This window comes from Oncorhynchus mykiss, chromosome 1 (assembly GCF_057628025.1).
Source record: "Oncorhynchus mykiss isolate SJ-2025 chromosome 1, ASM5762802v1, whole genome shotgun sequence".
Taxonomy (NCBI): Eukaryota; Metazoa; Chordata; class Actinopteri; order Salmoniformes; family Salmonidae; genus Oncorhynchus; species Oncorhynchus mykiss.
This window is the reverse complement of record NC_143022.1, coordinates 19,159,751-19,181,069: the sequence shown is the minus strand read 5'-3', so window position 1 is coordinate 19,181,069 and position 21,319 is coordinate 19,159,751. Positions and strand designations below refer to the sequence as shown.

The following is a 21,319-nucleotide window of genomic DNA, read 5'->3' as shown; positions in this document are numbered from 1 at the left end:
TGTGTAGATTCCCATGGTTTAGTTCCTCTGTTTAGGAAACCCCTAGCTTTTAATAACATTTCATTTTCCCTTGTGGCTTCAGCAGCGAGCTTGTTGACGTCATCCTCTTCTTGTAAAATCTAGGACGTCACTATCCTTCCTCTTCGCTAAATTTACTTGCAGTTTCTCAGGTAATTTGTGTTTCAGGAGTGGTTCTGCCAATGGATCTCACTGAGGAGGAGACAGCACCTCTAATGGACAGGGACAGGGGGGGCAGCCAAATGTCTGGTTCTGGCTCTGGTTTACAAGTCCATCTCTACTTCCTCCCTGCCACAAAGGCGGGAACAACGTTCAACATATCCTCTGGACAAATCTCTGCTGAAAGGGTCTGTGTCCTGGCAGCAAAAAAATGTGGTAAGATACAGTGCCTTGCGAAAGTATTCAGCCCCCTTGAACTTTGCGACCTTTTGCCACATTTCAGGCTTCAAACATAAAGATATAAAACTGTATTTTTTTGTGAAGAATCAACAACAAGTGGGACACAATCATGAAGTGGAACGACATTTATTGGATATTTCAAACTTTTTTAACAAATCAAAAACTGAAAAATTGGGCGTGCAAAATTATTCAGCCCCTTTACTTTCAGTGCAGCAAACTCTCTCCAGAAGTTCAGTGAGGATCTCTGAATGATCCAATGTTGACCTAAATGACTAATGATGATAAATACAATTCACCTGTGTGTAATCAAGTCTCCGTATAAATGCACCTGCACTGTGATAGTCTCAGAGGTCCGTTAAAAGCGCAGAGAGCATCATGAAGAACAAGGAACACACCAGGCAGGTCCGAGATACTGTTGTGAAGAAGTTTAAAGCCGGAGTTGGATACAAAAAGATTTCCCAAGCTTTAAACATCCCAAGGAGCACTGTGCAAGCGATAATATTGAAATGGAAGGAGTATCAGACCACTGCAAATCTACCAAGACCTGGCCGTCCCTCTAAACTTTCAGCTCATACAAGGAGAAGACTGATCAGAGATGCAGCCAAGAGGCCCATGATCACTCTGGATGAACTGCAGAGATCTACAGCTGAGGTGGGAGACTCTGTCCATAGGACAACAATCAGTCGTATATTGCACAAATCTGGCCTTTATGGAAGAGTGGCAAGAAGAAAGCCATTTCTTAAAGATATCCATAAAAAGTGTTGTTTAAAGTTTGCCACAAGCCCATCATGGTTTGGGCCTGCTTTTCTTCAGCAGGGACAGGGAAGATGGTTAAAATTGATTTGCAAGGAGGAATGGGAAAAAATTTCAGTCTCTCGATGTGCAAAACTGATAGACATACCCCAAGCGACTTACAGCTGTAATCGCAGCAAAAGGTGGCGCTACAAAGTATTAACTTAAGGGGGCTGAATAATTTTGCACGCCCAATTTTTCAGTTTTTGATTTGTTAAAAAAGTTTGAAATATCCAATAAATGTCGTTCCACTTCATGATTGTGTCCCACTTGTTGTTGATTCTTCACAAAAAAATACAGTTTTATATCTTTATGTTTGAAGCCAGCCTGAAATGTGGCAAAAGGTCGCAAAGTTCAAGGGGGCCGAATACTTTCGCAAGGCACTGTATGTGTTTTTATGTGGATATGGTTGTAATTTTTTTTTATTTAACCCTGTTGAAGAGCATATATTGTAACAGTCTGAGGAATAATTGTAATATGGTGTGAAATAAACACCATTAAGCTGTTTACTAAAAAAGTGGCAAGTTGTTCACTTTGTTGTTATTTAAATCCCAGATTTCCCCTTTAAGGGAGGAATTTTGGAAATTTCCTTGACTACGCCACCTTTTGAGTGTGCATACCCATTTGTTGTGGAATTACAAAATATTTATTTGAGCCTTGTGTATCTTCCTTCAGGACCTTGCTGTCTCTACGCTTTATATTTCTTGAGAATGCAGTCACGTATTAGCATGGATGTTCAAACCTGCAAAAAAAATGTTTCTTACAATAACTTTTCTCTCTCCTTAGGAATCCTACCAGTGTACCACAGCCTATTTGCTTTGGCGTTTGATGATCTGTCCAACTTTTACCCCCCAACACATGTTTTCAGCACTGATGAAAGCATTAGCATTCACTACAGAGTCAGGTGAGAAAACTTTATGGATTTTTGTGTAAAAAATAAACATTTGACTAGAAATACATTTTATGCCCAATATTAACTATTATGTTGCACTTTATTTGGTCTTAGTCATGTGTAGTGCACCAGCATAGCACCACCATACTGTTTTATCATACAAGGGGATTTTAATAGCTGTGAATGTGAACTGGATGACTCATGTATGTATAAAATTGTACTTTTTTATTGCCCCTGTTGTTACAAAGGTTTTTCTTTGCCAACTGGTTTGGAGAGGGGTCAAAAACATCATACCGCTACTGTCTGAGAAGAGGCAGAATCAGTGCAGTGCTCGACTACTGTGTCATTGATTATCTCTTTGCACAGGTACATAGAAAATACTTCCAACCTTTGCAGTAAACCAAAACTCATATTTAGATATAGACTATTTTGATATGGCAATAAATAATGTGAAATTACATTATCGCACAGTTCTGATTTTCCAAAACTACATAAGGCCATTTGTTGTGAATGATTAGCTTTAGAATGTCCACAAGGGCAGAACACATGCATGTATACGTAGGATGCCTTCGGAAAGTATTCAGACATTTTGTATTTTCCACATTTTTATATGTTACAGCCTTATTCTAAATGGATAATATAAAAATATAATCTACACACAATACCCCATACTGACAAAGCAAAAACAGGTTTTTAGACTTTTTTGCAAACGTATAAAAACAGAAATAGCTTATTTGCATAAGTATTCAGACCCTTTGCTATGAGACTCAAAATTGAGCTCAGGTGCATCGTGTTTCCATTGATCATTCTTGAGATGGTTCTACAACTTGATTGGAGTCCACCTGTGGTAAATTCAATTGATTGGACATGATTTAGAAAAGGCACACATCTGTCTATATAAGGTTGTTGACAGTGCATATCAGAGCAAAATCCAAGCCACGAGGTCAAAGGAATTGTCCGTAGAGCTCCGAGACAGGATTGTATCGAGGCACAGATCTGGGGAAGGGTACCAAAAATATTCTGCAGCATTGAAGGTCCCCAAGATCACAGTGGCCTCCATCATTCTTAACTGGACAAAGTTTGGAACCATCAAGACTCTTCCTAAAGCTGGTCGCCAGGCCAAACTGAGCAATCGGGGCAGAAGGGACTTGGTCAGGGAGGTGACCAAGAACCAAAAGGACAACCATCTCTGTAGCACTCCACCAATCACAAACTCTTTGGTCAGAATGCTAAGCGTCGCGTCTGGAGGAAACCTGGCACCATCCCTACTGTGAATTATTGTAAGGCAGCATCATGCTGTGGGGATGTTTTTCAGCGGCAGAGACTAGTCAGGATCGAAGCAAAGATGAACGGAGAAAAGTACAGAGGGCTCCTTAATGAAAACCTGCTCAAGATCGGCCAGGACCGCAGACTGGGGCAAAGGTTCACCTTACAACAGGACAACGACCCTAAGCACACAGACAAGACAATGCAGGAGTTGCTTCGGGACAAGTCTCTGAATGTCCTTTAGTGGCCCAGCCAGAGCCCAGACTTGAGCCCGATCTAACAAATCTGGAGAGACATGAAAATAGCTGTTCAGCAACGCTCCCCATCCAACCTGACAGATCTTGAGAGGATCTGCAGAGAAGAATGACAAAAACTCCCTGAATATAGGTGTGCTAAGCTTGTAGTGTCATACCCAAGAAGACTTGAGGCTGTAATCGCTGCCAAAGGAGCATCAACAAAGGGTCTGAATACTTATGTGATATTTCAGTTTTTATTTTTTATAAATTAGCAAAAAATTAAAAAACCTGTTTTGCTTTGTCAATGTGTTGATTGATGAAAAAAGCAAACAATTTAATTCATTTTAGAATAAGGCTGTAACCTAACAAAATTTGTAAAAGGTCAAGGGGTCTGAATACTTTCCGAAGGCACTGTAAGTGTTCTACTACTTCTTGCATTCTGTGTATATTCTTAATTTTTTGTGACCCTTTAGTCCCGTAGTGACTTTGTGGCTGGCCAGGCGGGGGTCTCACCTCCCTTGAGCGTCCAGGAGGAGTGTCTTGGTCTGGCAGTGCTCGACCTATGGCGACTGGCTAAGGAACACAACCAGAGTGTAAGGGAGGTGTGCAAGAATGTCAGGTATGAATACTGAAAAGAGGGTATGAAAATTAGTACATTTCTTTATGCCAACAGGTCTCTTGGTTTCTTATTTGGCTGTGTCCAATATATCAATTACTTTTTTCATATATATTAATTATTTTTTTCAGTTACAAGTCATGCCTTCCCGAGACACATCGTCAGGAAATCCAGCAACTGAGCCGGCTTGCGCGCTACAGAATCCGCAACACTCTGAAACGGTTCCTGAAGAAGCTTGGCCGCTGCTCGGTGGGGGAACGCAGTCTAAAGCTGAAGTACCTGATGGAGCTGGCAGGGGTGGAGCCTTCCCACGGCACTGAGACCTTTCAGGTGAACCACCCTGGCTCCCAGCTGCAGCAGAAGGAACCAACATTCAACCTTATGCGGGTCGCCGGGGAGAGCGGTATACAATTCAGTGGAAGTCACTGCCCTGCCGATGTCCTGGTGAGAGAAAGTGCAAAGTCCCTACTGTGGGTCATGATCATGACTATCATCCTGTATCTACTTGACTGACCACAAAACATAAATAATGTTCCCTTTCAGTTGGTCATTCGATTTAACATGCTATGGGGAGTGTCGTGGAAATTCAGTACTGAGAGAGACTTGGTCATTTTTTCTAACAATCATCTTTATTTAATATCTATTCATTATTGCAGTAATGAAGCCGTCAGCCCAGCAGTCTTTTTTGTTGTTGTTGAATTTTACCCCTTTTTCTACCCAATTTTGTGGTATCCAATTGTTTTTAGTAGCTACTATCTTGTCTCATTGCTACAAATCCCGTATGGGCTCGGGAGAGACGAAGGTTGAAAGTCATGCGTCCTCCGATACACAACCCAACCAAGCCGCACTGCTTCTTAACACAGCGCGCATCCAACCCGGAAGCCAGCCGCACCAATGTGTCGGAGGAAACACCGTGCACCTGGCAACCTTGGTTAGCGCGCACTGCGCCCGGCCCGCCACAGGAGTCGCTGGTGGGCGATGAGACAAGGACATCCCTACCGGCCAAGCCCTCCCTAACCCGGACGACGCTAGGCCAATGTCTCATTGCTACAAATCCCGTATGGGCTCGGGAGAGACGAAGGTTGAAAGTCATGCGTCCTCCGATACACAACCCAACCAAGCCGCACTGCTTCTTAACACAGCGCGCATCCAACCCGGAAGCCAGCCGCACCAATGTGTCGGAGGAAACACCGTGCACCTGGCAACTTTGGTTAGCACGCACTGCGCCCGGCCCGCCACAGGAGTCGCTGGTGGGCGATGAGACAAGGACATCCCTACCGGCCAAGCCCTCCCTAACCCGGACGACGCTAGGCCAATTGTGCATCACCCCACGACCTCCCGGTCGCGGCCGGTTACGACAGAGCCTGGGCGCGAACCCAGAGTCTCTGATGGCACAGCTGGTACTGCAGTACAGCGCCCTTAACCACTGCGCCATCCGGGAGGCCAGCCCAGCAGTCTTGACTGTCGGACCAAGTGCTTTAATCATACAGAGAATACCATGTCTTTATATACCAAACCTAAAAATGCTTCAACCATGGCTGGCTCCACCCTTCCCTTATAGATTGGCGGGCACCATGAGCCACTTTGGTCTCATCCTGTCTTTATCTGCACCTGGCGTTATCTAAACCCCCGACTCTGGCCTAATTTCTCAGATGCCAGGATGTCTAAGAACCATTGAGGCCTTTGTTCTACTCCTCTCTATCCCAGTTACAACCACAATCTCCTCGATAGAATGTAGGCCCAGTTAGACCAGAGACATATGTCTCACATGCCCCACAAATGATAGAATGGAATTTGGCTGTTTGGTTTTTTATCACAGAGACATCTATCAATTGTCAGCTTCAAGCTATCTTTAGTAAAAACCATGTCTATGACACCCAGCCTAGCTGCAGGAAGCTAGAGTGGACAGACAAAATCAGTATTAGCAGGACAGAAATATCTCACTGTTTGTTAAGTAAATAATTGCTAAATATCGAACAAATCAGGTAAATATGTCATTTTTCTATCACATGAGTCAATAACCAATCCTATTCACCTGAAGCAAACTAAAATCACGCCCAACCTGCCAATCGATGCCAAGCCCGCCCTCGGAAGCCTCGCCTTCTTGGCTATAATATGGGGGCTCGCTCCATTTCCTCAATTCTTCGCTCTTCAGTTTCAAGCACATGATGGCTAGGAGATTAAGTGTCTGTTATGAGGAGAAAGTACTCGTTCCCCTAGATGTTGCGAGTTTTTGGGTCTTGGTATCGTTTTTTGTGTTTGGTGAAAGCTAACTACTTTCTGCTCTGCTTGTGTAGCTAATGCTTCCTTACTTGAGTGGTAAGAGTATGTTTGAAAAGGCTAACCAGCTGGGTTTGAACCTCTGACCGTGCCCTAGGGCATGTGGTTTCACAATGAAAAATGTAAGATTCTCACGAGGGCTGTCCTTTTGCCTGGGGTGGAACCACGCTCAGGAGGCCTTGGCTCAGACCAGTTTGCAAGACCATTGTCTCCGGCTGGGTTCAACTTCCACTGGGAGTCGGGCTGACTTTGTGAGAAAGATCGGTAGTCAGAGTTGATAGGGGTTCCTCCAGGTTTGGGGGAAGGTATTTACTTCCTGTCCCTGCAGCTGTGAAGCGTTTCTAACCCCTGTTTAAAGATTTTGCTGATGAGTGGTGTGTTACTTAGCTCAAGAGGCTAACAAGATGGGTAATCCTGGCACAGTGCTTCCGAATAAACAGAGCCAGTTCTCTGGATTCCTGAGAGGGACAGGCTGATGTATTTTTATGAGCCAGTTTCGCTAACAAGGTTGTTTGGCTCGGGGTCCTCCTCCCCAATCATTTACAAAGGCAACAGTGCTCCCAAGTGGCTGGTCAATGGGGGCAAAACCGTAAAATGGCATGTTCCGAGAGTGTACATGTAAGTCAAAATGTCTTTAATGATAAGAAGTAGAAGCTCAGTATTGAGAAGTCAGAATTAAAACAGAGCTTGACCAGTCTTGTTTAGTTGGCTCTGGAAGGTCATGGATCTTTACACATGCTAAATAAAATATAGTTTTTATTTGTCACCTGCGTTGAATACAACATGTGTAGACCTTACCATGAAATGCTTATTTACACGCCCTTAACCAACAATGTTAAAAAAAAAAATTTAAAAACTTTTTCTCCCCAATTTCATGATTTCCAATTGGTAGTTACAGTCTTGTCTCATCACTGCAACTCCCGAACATCCTCGGGTGAGGCGAGGTTGAGAGCCATGCGTCCTCCGAAACACGACCCAACCAAGCCACACTGCTTCTTGACACAACATCATTGTTGGTTAAGGGCGTGTAAATAAGCATTTCATGGTAAGTACAAATACAAATACATGTTGTATTCAACGCAGGTGACAAATAAAAACTATATTTTATTTAGCATGTGTAAAGATCCATGACCTTCCAGAGCCAACTAAACAAGACTGGTCAAGCTCTGTTTTAATTCTGACTTCTCAATACTGAGCTTCTACTTCTTATCATTAAAGACATTCTGACAAAGTCGGGCTGACTTTGTCAAGACTGCTGGGCTGGCCTCCCGGATGTCCTGTGGCGGGACGGGCGCAGTGCGCGCTAACCAAGGCAAATGTCAATATGCCTTGCATACTGTTGTTCAGGTTATTTATCATTGTTTTAGTTTACAATGGCCTGCTTAACCCGGAAGCCAGCCAGATTTAGAATCCAAGATGGCGTAGCAGTCAGACGTCTTGTCGTGTCCCTTGTATATATCGTTTTTTTACATATTTTTCTTCGCATATCTTTTAAAACATTTTGCTAAACCTCAACTTCAAAATACTCTCCTGCAACCCAATGTAGCGCGGATCTGCTTTTTTTTCTAAAGTATTTATATTTACTTCGGATCCGGAACCCCTCAACTGAAGCTAGCCAGCTAACTACCAGCAAACCATTGCTAGCGGTCATCAGCTAACTGGTCATCAGCTAACCTTTAGCTCGGAAAGCTCTCGCCAGTTCGAGCAACGCGACTCTAACCAGAGCATAACGGACCTATTATTTTTATCCCCGGATTCCCACCGGATTCCCACCGGATTCCCACCGCAAACGGAACATTTTCAGCTGGATCTTCACAACTAGCTAACTAGCTAACCGCAACCCTGGATGATTACTCCTGGCTAGCGTTTCCATCCACTTAGCTTGAAGCTAGCCCGGCCAGAGCTCCTGTGCTACCACCAAAGCATACTCCTGGGCTACAATATCCGGACCCACGACCGGTCTATCGATGTCACCGCATGAAGAGGCATAAACAGACTCACCCCATCGCGACGTCCCCCAAAGACTTTCTAGCCCTTGCTATCTGCTTCCTTGCTAATTCGGCCTGCTAACTGCTAGCTTGTTTAGCCCCGGTCCGCTAACTGCTACCTTGTTTAGCCCCGGCCTACTAACTGTTAGCTTGTTAGCACAGGCCTGCTAACTGTCTGAATCGCCGCGTCCCAACCACTCACTGGACCCATTTTTACTTTCAATCTCTTTTCGATTTTTAATTCGATTATACCTTCCGGTAACCTGCCTCACCCAATGTGATACGGAATCACTATTATTTTTAATTTTTAGAACACATTCAATAACCTCCAGAAGCTAACCAGCTAACTAGCTACAAGCTATTTAGTCATTGTTAGCCACTGCTAGCGGCTTTACCTTCTGCACAGCCAGCCAGTTTTTTAACCTGGATAATACTCGCCAGTCTGGCTTCCCTGCCCCATCCACCGCTGCCCCCTGGACACTGATCACTTGGCTACATAGCTGATGCATGCTGCTGTCCATTAATCACGGTACTCCATTCTGCTTGTTTATGTTTTATCTGTCGGCCCCAGCCGCACTCAGGCTCTGTGTGTAGTTAATCCGACCCTCCCTGCCTAGTCAACGCCATTTTACCTGCTGTTGTTGTGCTAGCTGATTAGCTGTTGTTGTCTCACCTACTGTTTAGCTAGCTCTCCCAATTCAACACCTGTGATTACTGTATGCCTCGCTGTATTTCTCTCTCAAATGTCAATATGCCTTGCATACTGTTGTTCAGGTTAGTTATCATTGTTTTAGTTTACAATGGAGCCCCTAGTTCCACTCTTCATACCCCTGATACCTCCTTTGTCCCACCTCCCACACATGCGGTGACCTCACCCATTACAACCAGCATGTCCAGAGATACAACCTCTCTCATCACCCAGCGCCTGGTCTTACCTCCGCTGTACCCGCACCCCACCATACCCCTGTCTGCGCATTATGCCCTGAATATATTCTACCATGCCCAGAAATCTGCTCCTTTTATTCTCTGTCCCCAACGCTCTAGGCGACCAGTTTTGATAGCCTTTAGCCGCACCCTCATACTACTCCTCCTCTGTTCCGCGGGTGATGTGGAGGTAAACCCAGGCCCTGCATGTCCCCAGGCACCCTCATTTGTTGACTTCTGTGATCGAAAAAGCCTTTGTTTCATGCATGTCAACATCAGAAGCCTCCTCCCTAAGTTTGTTTTACTCACTGCTTTAGCACACTCTGCTAACCCTGATGTCCTTGCCGTGTCTGAATCCTGGCTAAGGAAGGCCACCAAAAATTCAGAGATTTCCATACCCAACTATAACATTTTCCGTCAAGATAGAACTGCCAAAGGGGGAGGAGTTGCAGTCTACTGCAGAGATAGCCTGCAAAGTAATGTCATACTTTCCCGGTCCATACCCAAACAGTTCGAACTACTAATTTTAAAAATGACTCTCTCCAGAAATAAGTCTCTCACTGTTGCCGCCTGCTACCGACCCCCCTCAGCTCCCAGCTGTGCCCTGGACACCATTTGTGAATTGATCGCCCCCCATCTAGCTTCAGAGTTTGTTCTGTTAGGTGACCTAAACTGGGATATGCTTAACACCCCGGCAGTCCTACAATCTAAGCTCACACAAATCATCAAGGAACCCATCAGGTACAACCCTAAATCTGTAAACAAGGGCACCCTCATAGACGTCATCCTGACCAACTGGCCCTCCAAATACACCTCCGCTGTCTTCAACCAGGATCTCAGCGATCACTGCCTCATTGCCTGTATCGACCACCCCTGTAAACGACCACCCCTAATCACTGTCAAACGCTCCCTAAAACACTTCTGTGAGCAGGCCTTTCTAATCGACCTGGCCCGTGTATCCTGGAAGGACATTGACCTCATCCCGTCAGTTGAGGATGCCTGGTCATTCTTTAAAAGTAACTTCCTCACCATTTTAGATAAGCATGCTCCGTTCAAAAAATGCAGAACTAAGAACAGATATAGCCCTTGGTTCACTCCAGACCTGACTGCCCTCGACCAGCACAAAAACATCCTGTGGCGGACTGCAATAGCATCGAATAGTCCCCGCGATATGCAACTGTTCAGGGAAGTCAGGAACCAATACACGCAGTCAGTCAGGAAAGCTAAGGCCAGCTTCTTCAGGGAGAAATTTGCATCCTGTAGCTCTAACTCCAAAAAGTTCTGGGACACTGAAGTCCATGGAGAACAAGAGCACCTCCTCCCAGTTGCCCACTGCACTGACTGAGGCTAGGTAACACGGTCACCACTGATAAATCCATGATTATCGAAAACTTCAACAAGCATTTCTCAACGGCTGGCCATGCCTTCCGCCTGGCTACTCCAACCTCGGCCAACAGCTCCGCCCCCCCCCCCCCCCCCCCCCCCCGCAGCGACTCGCCCAAGCCTCTCCAGGTACTCCTTTACTCAAATCCAGATAGCAGATGTTCTGAAAGAGCTGCAAAACCTGGACCCGTACAAATCAGCTGGGCTTGACAATCTGGACCCTCTATTTCTGAAACTATCCGCCGCCATTGTCGCAACCCCTATTACCAGCCTGGTCAACCTCTCTTTCATATCGTCCGAGATCCCCAAGGATTGGAAAGCTGCCGCAGACACCCTGGACCCAAACTGTTACAGACCTATATCCATCCTGCCCTGCCTATCTAAGGTCTTCGAAAGCCAAGTCAACAAACAGGTCACTGACCATCTCGAATCCCACCGTACCTTCTCCGCTGTGCAATCTGGTTTCCAAGCCGGTCACGGGTGCACCTCAGCCACGCTCAAGGTACTAAACGATATTATAACCGCCATCGATAAAAGACAGTACTGTGCAGCCGTCTTCATCGACCTTGCCAAGGCTTTCGACTCTGTCAATCACCATATTCTTATCGGCAGACTCAGTAGCCTCGGTTTTTCTGATGACTGCCTTGCCTGGTTCACCAACTACATTGCAGACAGAGTTCAGTGTGTCAAATTGGAGGGCATGCTGTCCGGTCCTCTGGCAGTCTCTATGGGGTGCCACAGGGTTCAATTCTCGGGCCGACTCTTTTCTCTGTATATATCAATGATGTTGCTCTTGCTGCGGGCGATTCCCTGATCCACCTCTACGCAGACGACACCATTCTATGTACTTCCGGCCCGTCCTTGGACACTGTGCTATCTAACCTCCAAACGAGCTTCAATGCCATACAACACTCCTTCCGTGGCCTCCAACTGCTCTTAAACGCTAGTAAAACCAAATGCATGCTTTTCAACCGTTCGCTGCCGGCACCCGCACGCCTGACTAGCATCACCACCCTGGATGGTTCCGACCTTGAATATGTGGACATCTATAAGTACCTAGGTGTCTGGGTAGACTGTAAACTCTCCTTCCAGACTCACATCAAACATCTCCAATCGAAAATCAAATCTAGAGTCGGCTTTCTATTCCGCAACAAAGCCTCCTTCACTCACGCCGCCAAACTTACCCTAGTAAAACTGACTATCCTACCGATCCTCGACTTCGGCGATGTCATCTACAAAATTGCTTCCAACACTCTACTCAGCAAACTGGATGCAGTTTATCACAGTGCCATCCGTTTTGTCACTAAAGCACCTTATACCACAAACCACTGCGACCTGTATGCTCTAGTCGGCTGGCCCCCGCTACATATTCGTCGCCAGACCCACTGGCTCCAGGTCATCTACAAGTCCATGCTAGGTAAAGCTCCGCCTTATCTCAGTTCACTGGTCACGATGGCAACACCCACCCGTAACACGCGCTCCAGCAGGTGTATCTCACTGATCATCCCTAAAGCCAACACCTCATTTGGCCGCCTTTCATTCCAGTTCTCTGCTGCCTGTGACTGGAACGAATTGCAAAAATCGCTGAAGTTGGAGAATTTTATCTCCCTCACCAACTTCAAACATCTGCTATCTGAGCAGCTAACCGATCGCTGCAGCTGTACATAGTCTATCGGTAAATAGCCCACCCATTTTTACCTACCTCATCCCCATACTGTTTTTATTTATTTACTTTTCTGCTCTTTTGCACACCAATATCTCTACCTGTACATGACCATCTGATCATTTATCACTCCAGTGTTAATATGCAAAATTGTAATTATTCGCCTACCTCCTCATGCCTTTTGCACACAATGTACAGTGCATTGCGAAAGTATTCGGCCCCCTTGAACTTTGCAACCTTTTGCCACATTTCAGGCTTCAAACATAAAGATATAAAACTGTATTTTTTTGTGAAGAATCAACAACAAGTGGGACACAATCATGAAGTGGAACGACATTCATTGGATATTTCAAACTTTTTTAACAAATCAAAAACTGAAAAATTGGGCGTGCAAAATTATTCAGCCCCCTTAAGTTAATACTTTGTAGCGCCACCTTTTGCTGCGATTACAGCTGTAAGTCGCTTGGGGTATGTCTCTATCAGTTTTGCACATCGAGAGACTGAAATTTTTTCCCATTCCTCCTTGCAAAACTGCTCGAGCTCAGTGAGGTTGGATGGAGAGCATTTGTGAACAGCAGTTTTCAGTTCTTTCCACAGATTCTCGATTGGATTCAGGTCTGGACTTTGACTTGGCCATTCTAACACCTGGATATGTTTATTTTTGAACCATTCCATTATAGATTTTGCTTTATGTTTTGGATCATTGTCTTGTTGGAAGACAAATCTCCGTCCCAGTCTCAGGTCTTTTGCAGACTCCATCAGGTTTTCTTCCAGAATGGTCCTGTATTTGGCTCCATCCATCTTCCCATCAATTTTAACCATCTTCCCTGTCCCTGCTGAAGAAAAGCAGGCCCAAACCATGATGCTGCCACCACCATGTTTGACAGTGGGGATGGTGTGTTCATCTGTGTTGCTTTTACGCCAAACATAACGTTTTGCATTGTTGCCAAAAAGTTAAATTTTGGTTTCATCTGACCAGAGCACCTTCTTCCACATGTTTGGTGTGTCTCCCATGTGGCTTGTGGCAAACTTTAAACAACACTTTTTATGGATATCTTTAAGAAATGGCTTTCTTCTTGCCACTCTTCCATAAAGGCCAGATTTGTACAATATACAACTGATTGTTGTCCTATGGACAGAGTCTCCCACCTCAGCTGTAGATCTCTGCAGTTCATCCAGAGTGATCATGGGCCTCTTGGCTGCATCTCTGATCAGTCTTCTCCTTGTATGAGCTGAAAGTTTAGAGGGACGGCCAGGTCTTGGTAGATTTGCAGTGGTCTGATACTCCTTCCATTTCAATATTATCGCTTGCACAGTGCTCCTTGGGATGTTTAAAGCTTGGGAAATATTTTTGTATCCAAATCCGGCTTTAAACTTCTTCACAACAGTATCTCGGACCTGCCTGGTGTGTTCCTTGTTCTTCATGATGCTCTCTGCGCTTTTAACGGACCTCTGAGACTATCACAGTGCAGGTGCATTTATACGGAGACTTGATTACACACAGGTGGATTGTATTTATCATCATTAGTCATTTAGGTCAACATTGGATCATTCAGAGATCCTCACTGAACTTCTGGAAAGAGTTTGCTGCACTGAAAGTAAAGGGGCTGAATAATTTTGCACGCCCAATTTTTCAGTTTTTGATTTGTTAAAAAAGTTTGAAATATCCAATAAATGTCGTTCCACTTCATGATTGTGTCCCACTTGTTGTTGATTCTTCACAAAAAAATACAGTTTTATATCTTTATGTTTGAAGCCTGAAATGTGGCAAAAGGTCGCAAAGTTCAAGGGGGCCGAATACTTTCGCAAGGCACTGTATATAGACTCTCCTTTTTTTCTACTGTGTTATTGACTTGTTAATTGTTTACTCCATGTGTGAGTTTGCTACTGTGTTGTCTGTTCACACTGCTATGCTTTATCTTGGCCAGGTCGCAGTTGCAAATGAGAACTTGTTCTCAACTAGCCTACCTGGTTAAATAAAGGTGAAATAAAAAAATAAAAATAAAAAACACCAATTTGTTGGAGGAAACACCGTACACCTGGTGACCGTGTCAGCGTGCATACACCTGGCCCACCACAGGAGTCGCTAGAGCGCAATGGGACATGGACATCCCTGCCGGCCAAACCCTCCCCTAACCCGGATGATGCTGGGACATTTATGCGCCGCCCTATGCGTCTCCCGGTCGCTCCCGGGTGCGACAGAGCCTGGACTCAATCCAGGATCTCTAGTGGCACAGCTACTGTAGCAACTGCGATGCAGTGCCTTAGACCACTGCACCACTCGGGAGGCCAACAATGATGTTTGAAGAAAAATAAGAGTTAAGAAAATATTTTTGCCTCTAACACCTTGACTATTGTACTCATATCACGCCCCAGTTCAGCTCAGCAGGCAATCTACTCCAAACATGTATTAAGTATGCCTATAACCTGATTCATACATTCTATAAACTTAATATGAATGATAGACTACAAAGTTATATTCATACAATCATCACTCTGAACACATCCAGCACACAAATATTCTTCCTGATTGTAAAAACATGTTTGCTGTCCCCATTTAAAGATTATGCATAGGATCCACTACAGCCATGTCTATGGGCATGAAATATGGACATTTCTGCAGGCCTTTGTTGCAACCTGTGTGAGTTTGACCTGAATCTGTGTTGTTGAACAGATAAAATGATGGTGGTGAAATCCCAAGTAGGCCACATGAAAGCTAAAAACATCACACGAACAAAAAAACGCTTCTAATAAAAGTTTCTAATAGAATGACATTGAAAATAAACAGGGGCCTGAATTTATAGCCAACATTATAAATTATGATATATTATCAATGTACACTAGCTTTGAGCGAAGTTTGTGAACCTAGAGCCAAAGTTAAATAAAGATGTCTTTACCATTGAAAAAATATACTTAAGGTGTGTGGCTCTCCCAGAGACGCCAATGCGATAGCAGCTACGTCTGGTCTACTTGTCTATGAACCAGATGTTTTGCTTCCTCTTCCGTCTCTGCTGGAGCGACGATATACTTGTCTCCCAGAGTTACTGTTTTGATGGGACAAGAAGTGCTGTTTCATGAAACATAGGCACATACTCATCAATGAAATGAAATCAGTCAATGAAATGCATGGTGATTTAAAGAAAGCCAAAAGTGAGAGTGTGACAGTTGAAAATGACCAATCAGATTAACTTGATTTGAAAACTCTGCCATACTACTTTAAGGCACAGTAATTCATTGGGGGGGGGGGGGGGGGTATTTTGGATTTTATTTTTTTATTTTTTTATTGGGGGGTGTTTTCTACTGGCGGTCAATTCAAAATATATATTTCTGTAGCTCCTCATCGCACCAAGCCATGGAAATGGTTGTAGATAGTGTTTATATTTGGGACGTCAAACGTTCAGCCTGATGCACAGACCCTATGGACACTACTCTAGAGCGCCTGTTTCAGTTATTCTTATGAACACTTTTAAACTCTCTCCATGATTAAAGTAGGAAGAAATAGATGTAATTGTTGTAAAAATGTGTGAGTTTGCTACAGTGGCTTGCAAAAGTATTCACCCCCTTGGCATTTTTTCCTATTTTGTTGCATTACAACCTGTAATTTAAATGGATTTTTATTGGGATTTCATGTAATGACATACACAAAATAGTCCAAATTGGTGAAATGAAAAAAATAACTTATTTCAAAAAAATGTAAAACGGAAAAGTGGTGCGTGCGTATGTATTCACCCCCTTTGCTATGAAGCCCCTAAATCTAAGTGTCCCATGATCTGTCACATGATCTCAGTATATATACATCTGTTCTGAAAGGCCCCGGAGTCTGCAACACCACTAAGCAAGGGGCACCACCAAGCAAGCAGCACCATGAAGACCAAGGAGCTCTCCAAACAGGTCAGGGACAAAGTTGTGGAGAAGAACAGCTTAGGGTTGGGTTATTAAAAAATATCTGAAAACATCCCACAGAGCACCATTAAATCCATTATTAAAAAATGGAAAGAATATGGAACCACAACAAACCTGCCAAGAGAGGGCCTCCCACCAAAACTCACGGACCAGGCAAGGAAGGCATTAATCAGAGATACAACAAAGAGACCAAAGATAACCCTGAAGGAGCTGCAAAACTCCTCAGCGGAGGTTGGAGTATCTGTCCATAGGACCACTTTAAGCCATACACTCCACAGAGCTGGGCTTTACGGAAGAGTGGAGTACTTTGACATATTGAATTATGTTATATTACGATAATTTCCCTATGGTGGACAGAACATGTTCCTACATTACACAGACTAACATTTTCACCACACAATCATTACTATTCACCACCTCCCCTCTTCGGGGGATTTTTGTTACATGTACAATCTACACACATTTTTACATACATGGCACTGTTTTTGTTTTTACATTACTTACATAGCAAGAATAAAGTAATTTGAAATGTTGATATACATTACATCTAGAAAGATAGTACTTATACATTATATGTTTTCAGTCAGAACTATTATAGAACATGAGCTTGGACAGTATCCCTTTTTTCTCTCCAATTTCGTGATATCCAATTGGTAATTACAGTCTTGTCCCATCACTGCAACTCCTGTACGAACTCAGGAGAGGCGAAGGTCGAGAGCCATGCGTCCCCCGAAACATAACCCTGCCAAGCCGCACTGCTTCTTGACACACTGCTTGCTTAACCTGGAAACCAGCCGCCCCAATGTGTCGGAGGAAACACAGTACAACTGGTGACTGAAGTCAGCGTGCATGCGCCCGACCCACCACAAGGAGTCGCTAGAGCACAATAGGACAGGGACATCCCGACCGGCCAAACCCTCCCTAACCCGGACACACTAGGCCAATTGTGCGCCGATCTCGGCCGGCTGTAACACCGCCCGGAATCAAACCTGGGTCTGTAGTGATGCCTCTAGCACTGCGATGCAGTGGCTTAGACCGCTGCGTCACTCAGGAGGCCGCATTGGTAGCATTTCTATGTTGAAGATTTTCCATCCAATTGGCTTTACTTTTGTAATACATTATACTTGATCGTTCCCAAATAAGTTCATCCATAACTTATTCTGTGCCTCTATGGTACCGTTTGTATTGCTATCCATCTGTACTGTTATTTATACTATTTCCTTTGAATATAATATTAACTATTTTGGCCTAAATGTTTTGTTTTAAAGATGAGTATTGAATTGCATGACCTCTAATGGCACATTTAAAAGTGTCCCATACAATATGGGAATCTGCTGTACTTATGTTATGCAGGAAAAAGTTATTATTAGTTTTAAAAATGATTTGTCTTGGTTAAAAACAGGTTGTCATCCAGTAGGCTTTGATTACATTTCTAATGTCCTCGTCCACGTGGAAATTCTGGAAGAGTTATATTTGATGGTCCGACTGCATTCTGCCCCCTATCAAAGCTTCTTTTTTTTTTTCTTTTTTTTTACTTTTGGTGCCAGTGTGAGGGATACAAGAAAGTAATCAAGATGACTAGTTTGATTAAGCCACCACCATGTACAGTATATAGTATATAGATTAATTGGCCAAATCTGTTTATCGTCCAATAGGATATTTAAAATGATCCACCTTACTATCTAATCTGTTTGGACAGTTTGCACATTCGGTTCGAAATTGTTATTGATTAATATCATCACCCCTGTTGAGTTTCTTTGCCCATACAGAAATATATTTCTCCCTCCCATTCCTTTTTCCGTACAACATCATCTGTAATTGGAGAGTGAGTTTCCTGTAAACAATAGATATTATATTCCTTCTCTTTTAGCCAGGTAATGACTGATTGTCTTTTCTTATAATCTGCTAAAACATTACAATTATAACTAGCTATACTTATTTAATCACTTACAATAACGAGATACAAGTTTCAATTATACCTAATATGGGCAGCAGTGTAGCCTAGTGGACTAGTAACTGAAAGGTTTGCAAGATCAAATCCCCGAGCTGACAAGGTAAAAATCTGTCGTTCTGCCCCTGACCAAGGCAGTTAACCCACTGTTCCTAGGCTGTCATTGAAAATAAGAATTTGTTCTTCACTTACTTGCCTAGTTAAAAAAAAGGTTAAAAAAAATCTATGCTCAGAAAGTACCATGATGATCAAGCTGCTAGACCCCCTAAATGATGATATTAGTGAAATCGTGATTTTTTTTGGTCCTGGCTATTTATAACAGTATTTCGAGTCTGCAATACTCTACACCCGAAAGCCACAACCTTCCGAATGCAACTCCACATTCGTAACAATGGTGCGTTTTGAGAATCAGGATAACTTAATGTCTCAGGCTGGACACATTGGCAGTCAGGATCTGTTTTCTCCACCGAGTGTTGTTAACACCCCATTGTACCCCTTATCCAACAGTCGGTTGAGAAACCAGCATTTGAGTGTTCAGAGGTAAATCACCTAAGCTCTTCCGATTGCCATGGAAGTGGCTAGTGTCTTCAGAGGTGTCTGAAACAGTCTGCAACAGTTCCCCTGTGGGATTAAGCCTTGGGCTACCTTGTGTCTTCGATGAGGCAGAGCGCGAATGCGCATTATCAAGTCACAGCAGGTTCCCTGTTGTTTTGGACTTAAGGTTCCTTTTGTGACTTTTGGCATTCCAGACTCAGGTCTTGTGTGAGCCTTTTTGGAACCGATAGGGTTTAAGGACTTGGCTGCCGTGGTCGAAGTTATGCAGGATTTTGTCCGGGTTACCACGGTTCCCTGTGGGTTTGAGCCTTGGTCTGCCGGGGTTCATCGTCTCCGGTCGATGTTTATGCAGCGCCCGTGTGCACTTTACCAAGTTAGGACATGTGTTTTGTTGTTTTGGACTTGCAGTTCCTTTTATGAGTTCTGACATTTCAGGCTCTCAAGGTAAATATTGGTATTGGAACTGTGGGGTATAGGAACTTGGACTGCAGTTCAGGCTTCTCTCTGACAGTTCAGGCTTCTCGGTTAAGTCTGAGGGAAAAAAGTGGCTTCTGTAGCCTTTTTTGAGCCGGAGGAACCTGTGTGTGCTTGGGCTGCCATGGGCCTCCTAGTTTGGTACCCTCTGAGCCGGCTTGGGGCTTGATTGTATGTCCCCATAGTATGTTATATCAAGTGACTGTCTGAAAGGGAACAAGGGAATGTACAGTTATGACTATAACTGCTGCTCCCTGAAGGAGGGAACGAGGTATAACATATTTTGGCCCCGAGCCGTCAATGGGGTTTGGACTCGCTGAAGAGCGGTACTGAATTGAGGAAATGGATGTGAGCCCTGGTATTATAGCCAGGAAGGCGGGGTTTCCAAGGGCGGGCTCGGCATTCATTGGCACATTGGGCGTGATTTCAGTTTGCTTCAGGGTTAACTCCCCATAGTATGTTATACTTCGTTCCCTCCTTCAGGGAACAGTAGTATTTTCATAACTGTACATTCTTTCACAGGAGTGGCAGACATTTTGTGACTTCCCAGAGATCATCGACATCAACATCAAGAGGGCGTGCCACGAGCAGGTTCCCCAGGACAGCAGGGTGGTCACGATCACCCGGCAGGACGACAGATGCCTGGTTGGTTGATAACACTGAATCAATGCTCAATACATCCTTAATTAATGCCTAATCAAAAACAATTGATGCTGACTCATTGCACCTGAGCAACATCCATTTCGGGGGGTGTATGGCTAATGAAAAAGCGTGCATGTCACCATTTTTCTCCACAGGAGGCCGAGTTTCAAACAGTGACTGAGGCACTTTCATTTGTTTCACTTGTGGATGGCTACTTCAGGCTGACTACAGACTCCAGTCACTATTTCTGTCAAGACGTTGCACCTCCCAGCCTGCTTGAAGACATTGAAAGCAACTGCCATGGGCCAATCACGTAGGTCCTTTCAGACTTATATCAAACCCATAGAGATACATTAGACGTAAACATTCTGTGTACCTTTATATGTTGTTTTCTCAGGTCTGAGTTTGCAGTGCACAAGCTGAAAAAAGTAGGCGCCAAAGATGGCAGGTTTCTGCTAAGACGCAGCCCCAAAGACTATGACAAGTTCTTTCTCACTGTCTGCGTTCAGGTAAAAAGTTGACAATTATGAAACATAATCAATCCTCAAATTGCTTTAATCTGGATTTACTTTTTTTAAAATCTGGATTTTACTTTATTTAGATAGTCTGGATGGTCCACCTGTATTGTATTTATTAGGAATCCCCCTTACAATCAAAAATAATAATAAATAACTGTACATCTTATAACATTATTACACCACTGCATATCTACAATAGAAAATGTATAATACCACCATACAACAATATTACCATGTACCTGTGTGTAGAGTGTGTGTGCCAGCGTCTGTGTGCACGTATGTGCGTGTGTGTGTCTCTTCACAGTTAGTGTTGTTCCATAAGGTTTAGTTGTATCTGTTTTATAATCTGATTTTACTGCTTGCATCAGTTACTTGATGTGGAATAGAGTTCCATGTAGTAATGGCTCTATGTAGTACTGTGCGTTTCCCAGAGCTTGTTCTGGACTTGGGGACTGTGAAGAGACCTCTGGTGGCATGTCTTGTGGGGTTTACATGGGGGTCTGAGCTGTATGCTTGTCATTTGAACAGACAACTCGGTGCTTTCAACATGTCAATGTCTCTCACAAAGACAAGTAGTGATGCATTCAATCTCTCCTCTACTTTGAGACAGTATAGATTGACATGCATATCATTGATGTTTACTCTCCATATACAATATACATTTAAGGGCCAGCCGTGCTGCTCTGTTTTGGGCCAAATGTAATTAGCATATTTCCCTCTTTGTGGCACTTGACCATATGACTGGGCAGTAGTCCAGGTGTGACAAAACTAGGGCCTGTAGGACTTATTTAGTCAAGAAAACAGAGTAACGCTTTATTA

The 21,319-nt window shown here is 43.9% G+C and overlaps 1 protein-coding gene across 5 annotated transcripts in view; it reads left to right on the top strand.

Moving 5' to 3' along the window:
• Positions 1-21,319, top strand: part of jak3 (Janus kinase 3 (a protein tyrosine kinase, leukocyte)) — a 45,445-nt gene that overhangs the window by 775 nt on the left and 23,351 nt on the right. The window contains exons 2-9 of one of the 5 annotated variants that reach the window (XM_021572956.3): positions 187-393; positions 1,996-2,113; positions 2,350-2,467; positions 4,077-4,222; positions 4,351-4,663; positions 19,863-19,985; positions 20,138-20,295; positions 20,380-20,491. In XM_021572956.3, coding sequence (XP_021428631.2) covers positions 201-393; positions 1,996-2,113; positions 2,350-2,467; positions 4,077-4,222; positions 4,351-4,663; positions 19,863-19,985; positions 20,138-20,295; positions 20,380-20,491 — 1,281 coding nt within the window. In that variant the 5' untranslated portion in view covers positions 187-200. Of the gene's footprint in view, positions 1-162; positions 394-1,995; positions 2,114-2,349; positions 2,468-4,076; positions 4,223-4,350; positions 4,664-19,862; positions 19,986-20,137; positions 20,296-20,379; positions 20,492-21,319 lie in introns of all 5 variants that reach the window. The other 4 variants (XM_021572903.3, XM_090196320.1, XM_090196350.1 and 1 more) reach the window with 4 other exon arrangements.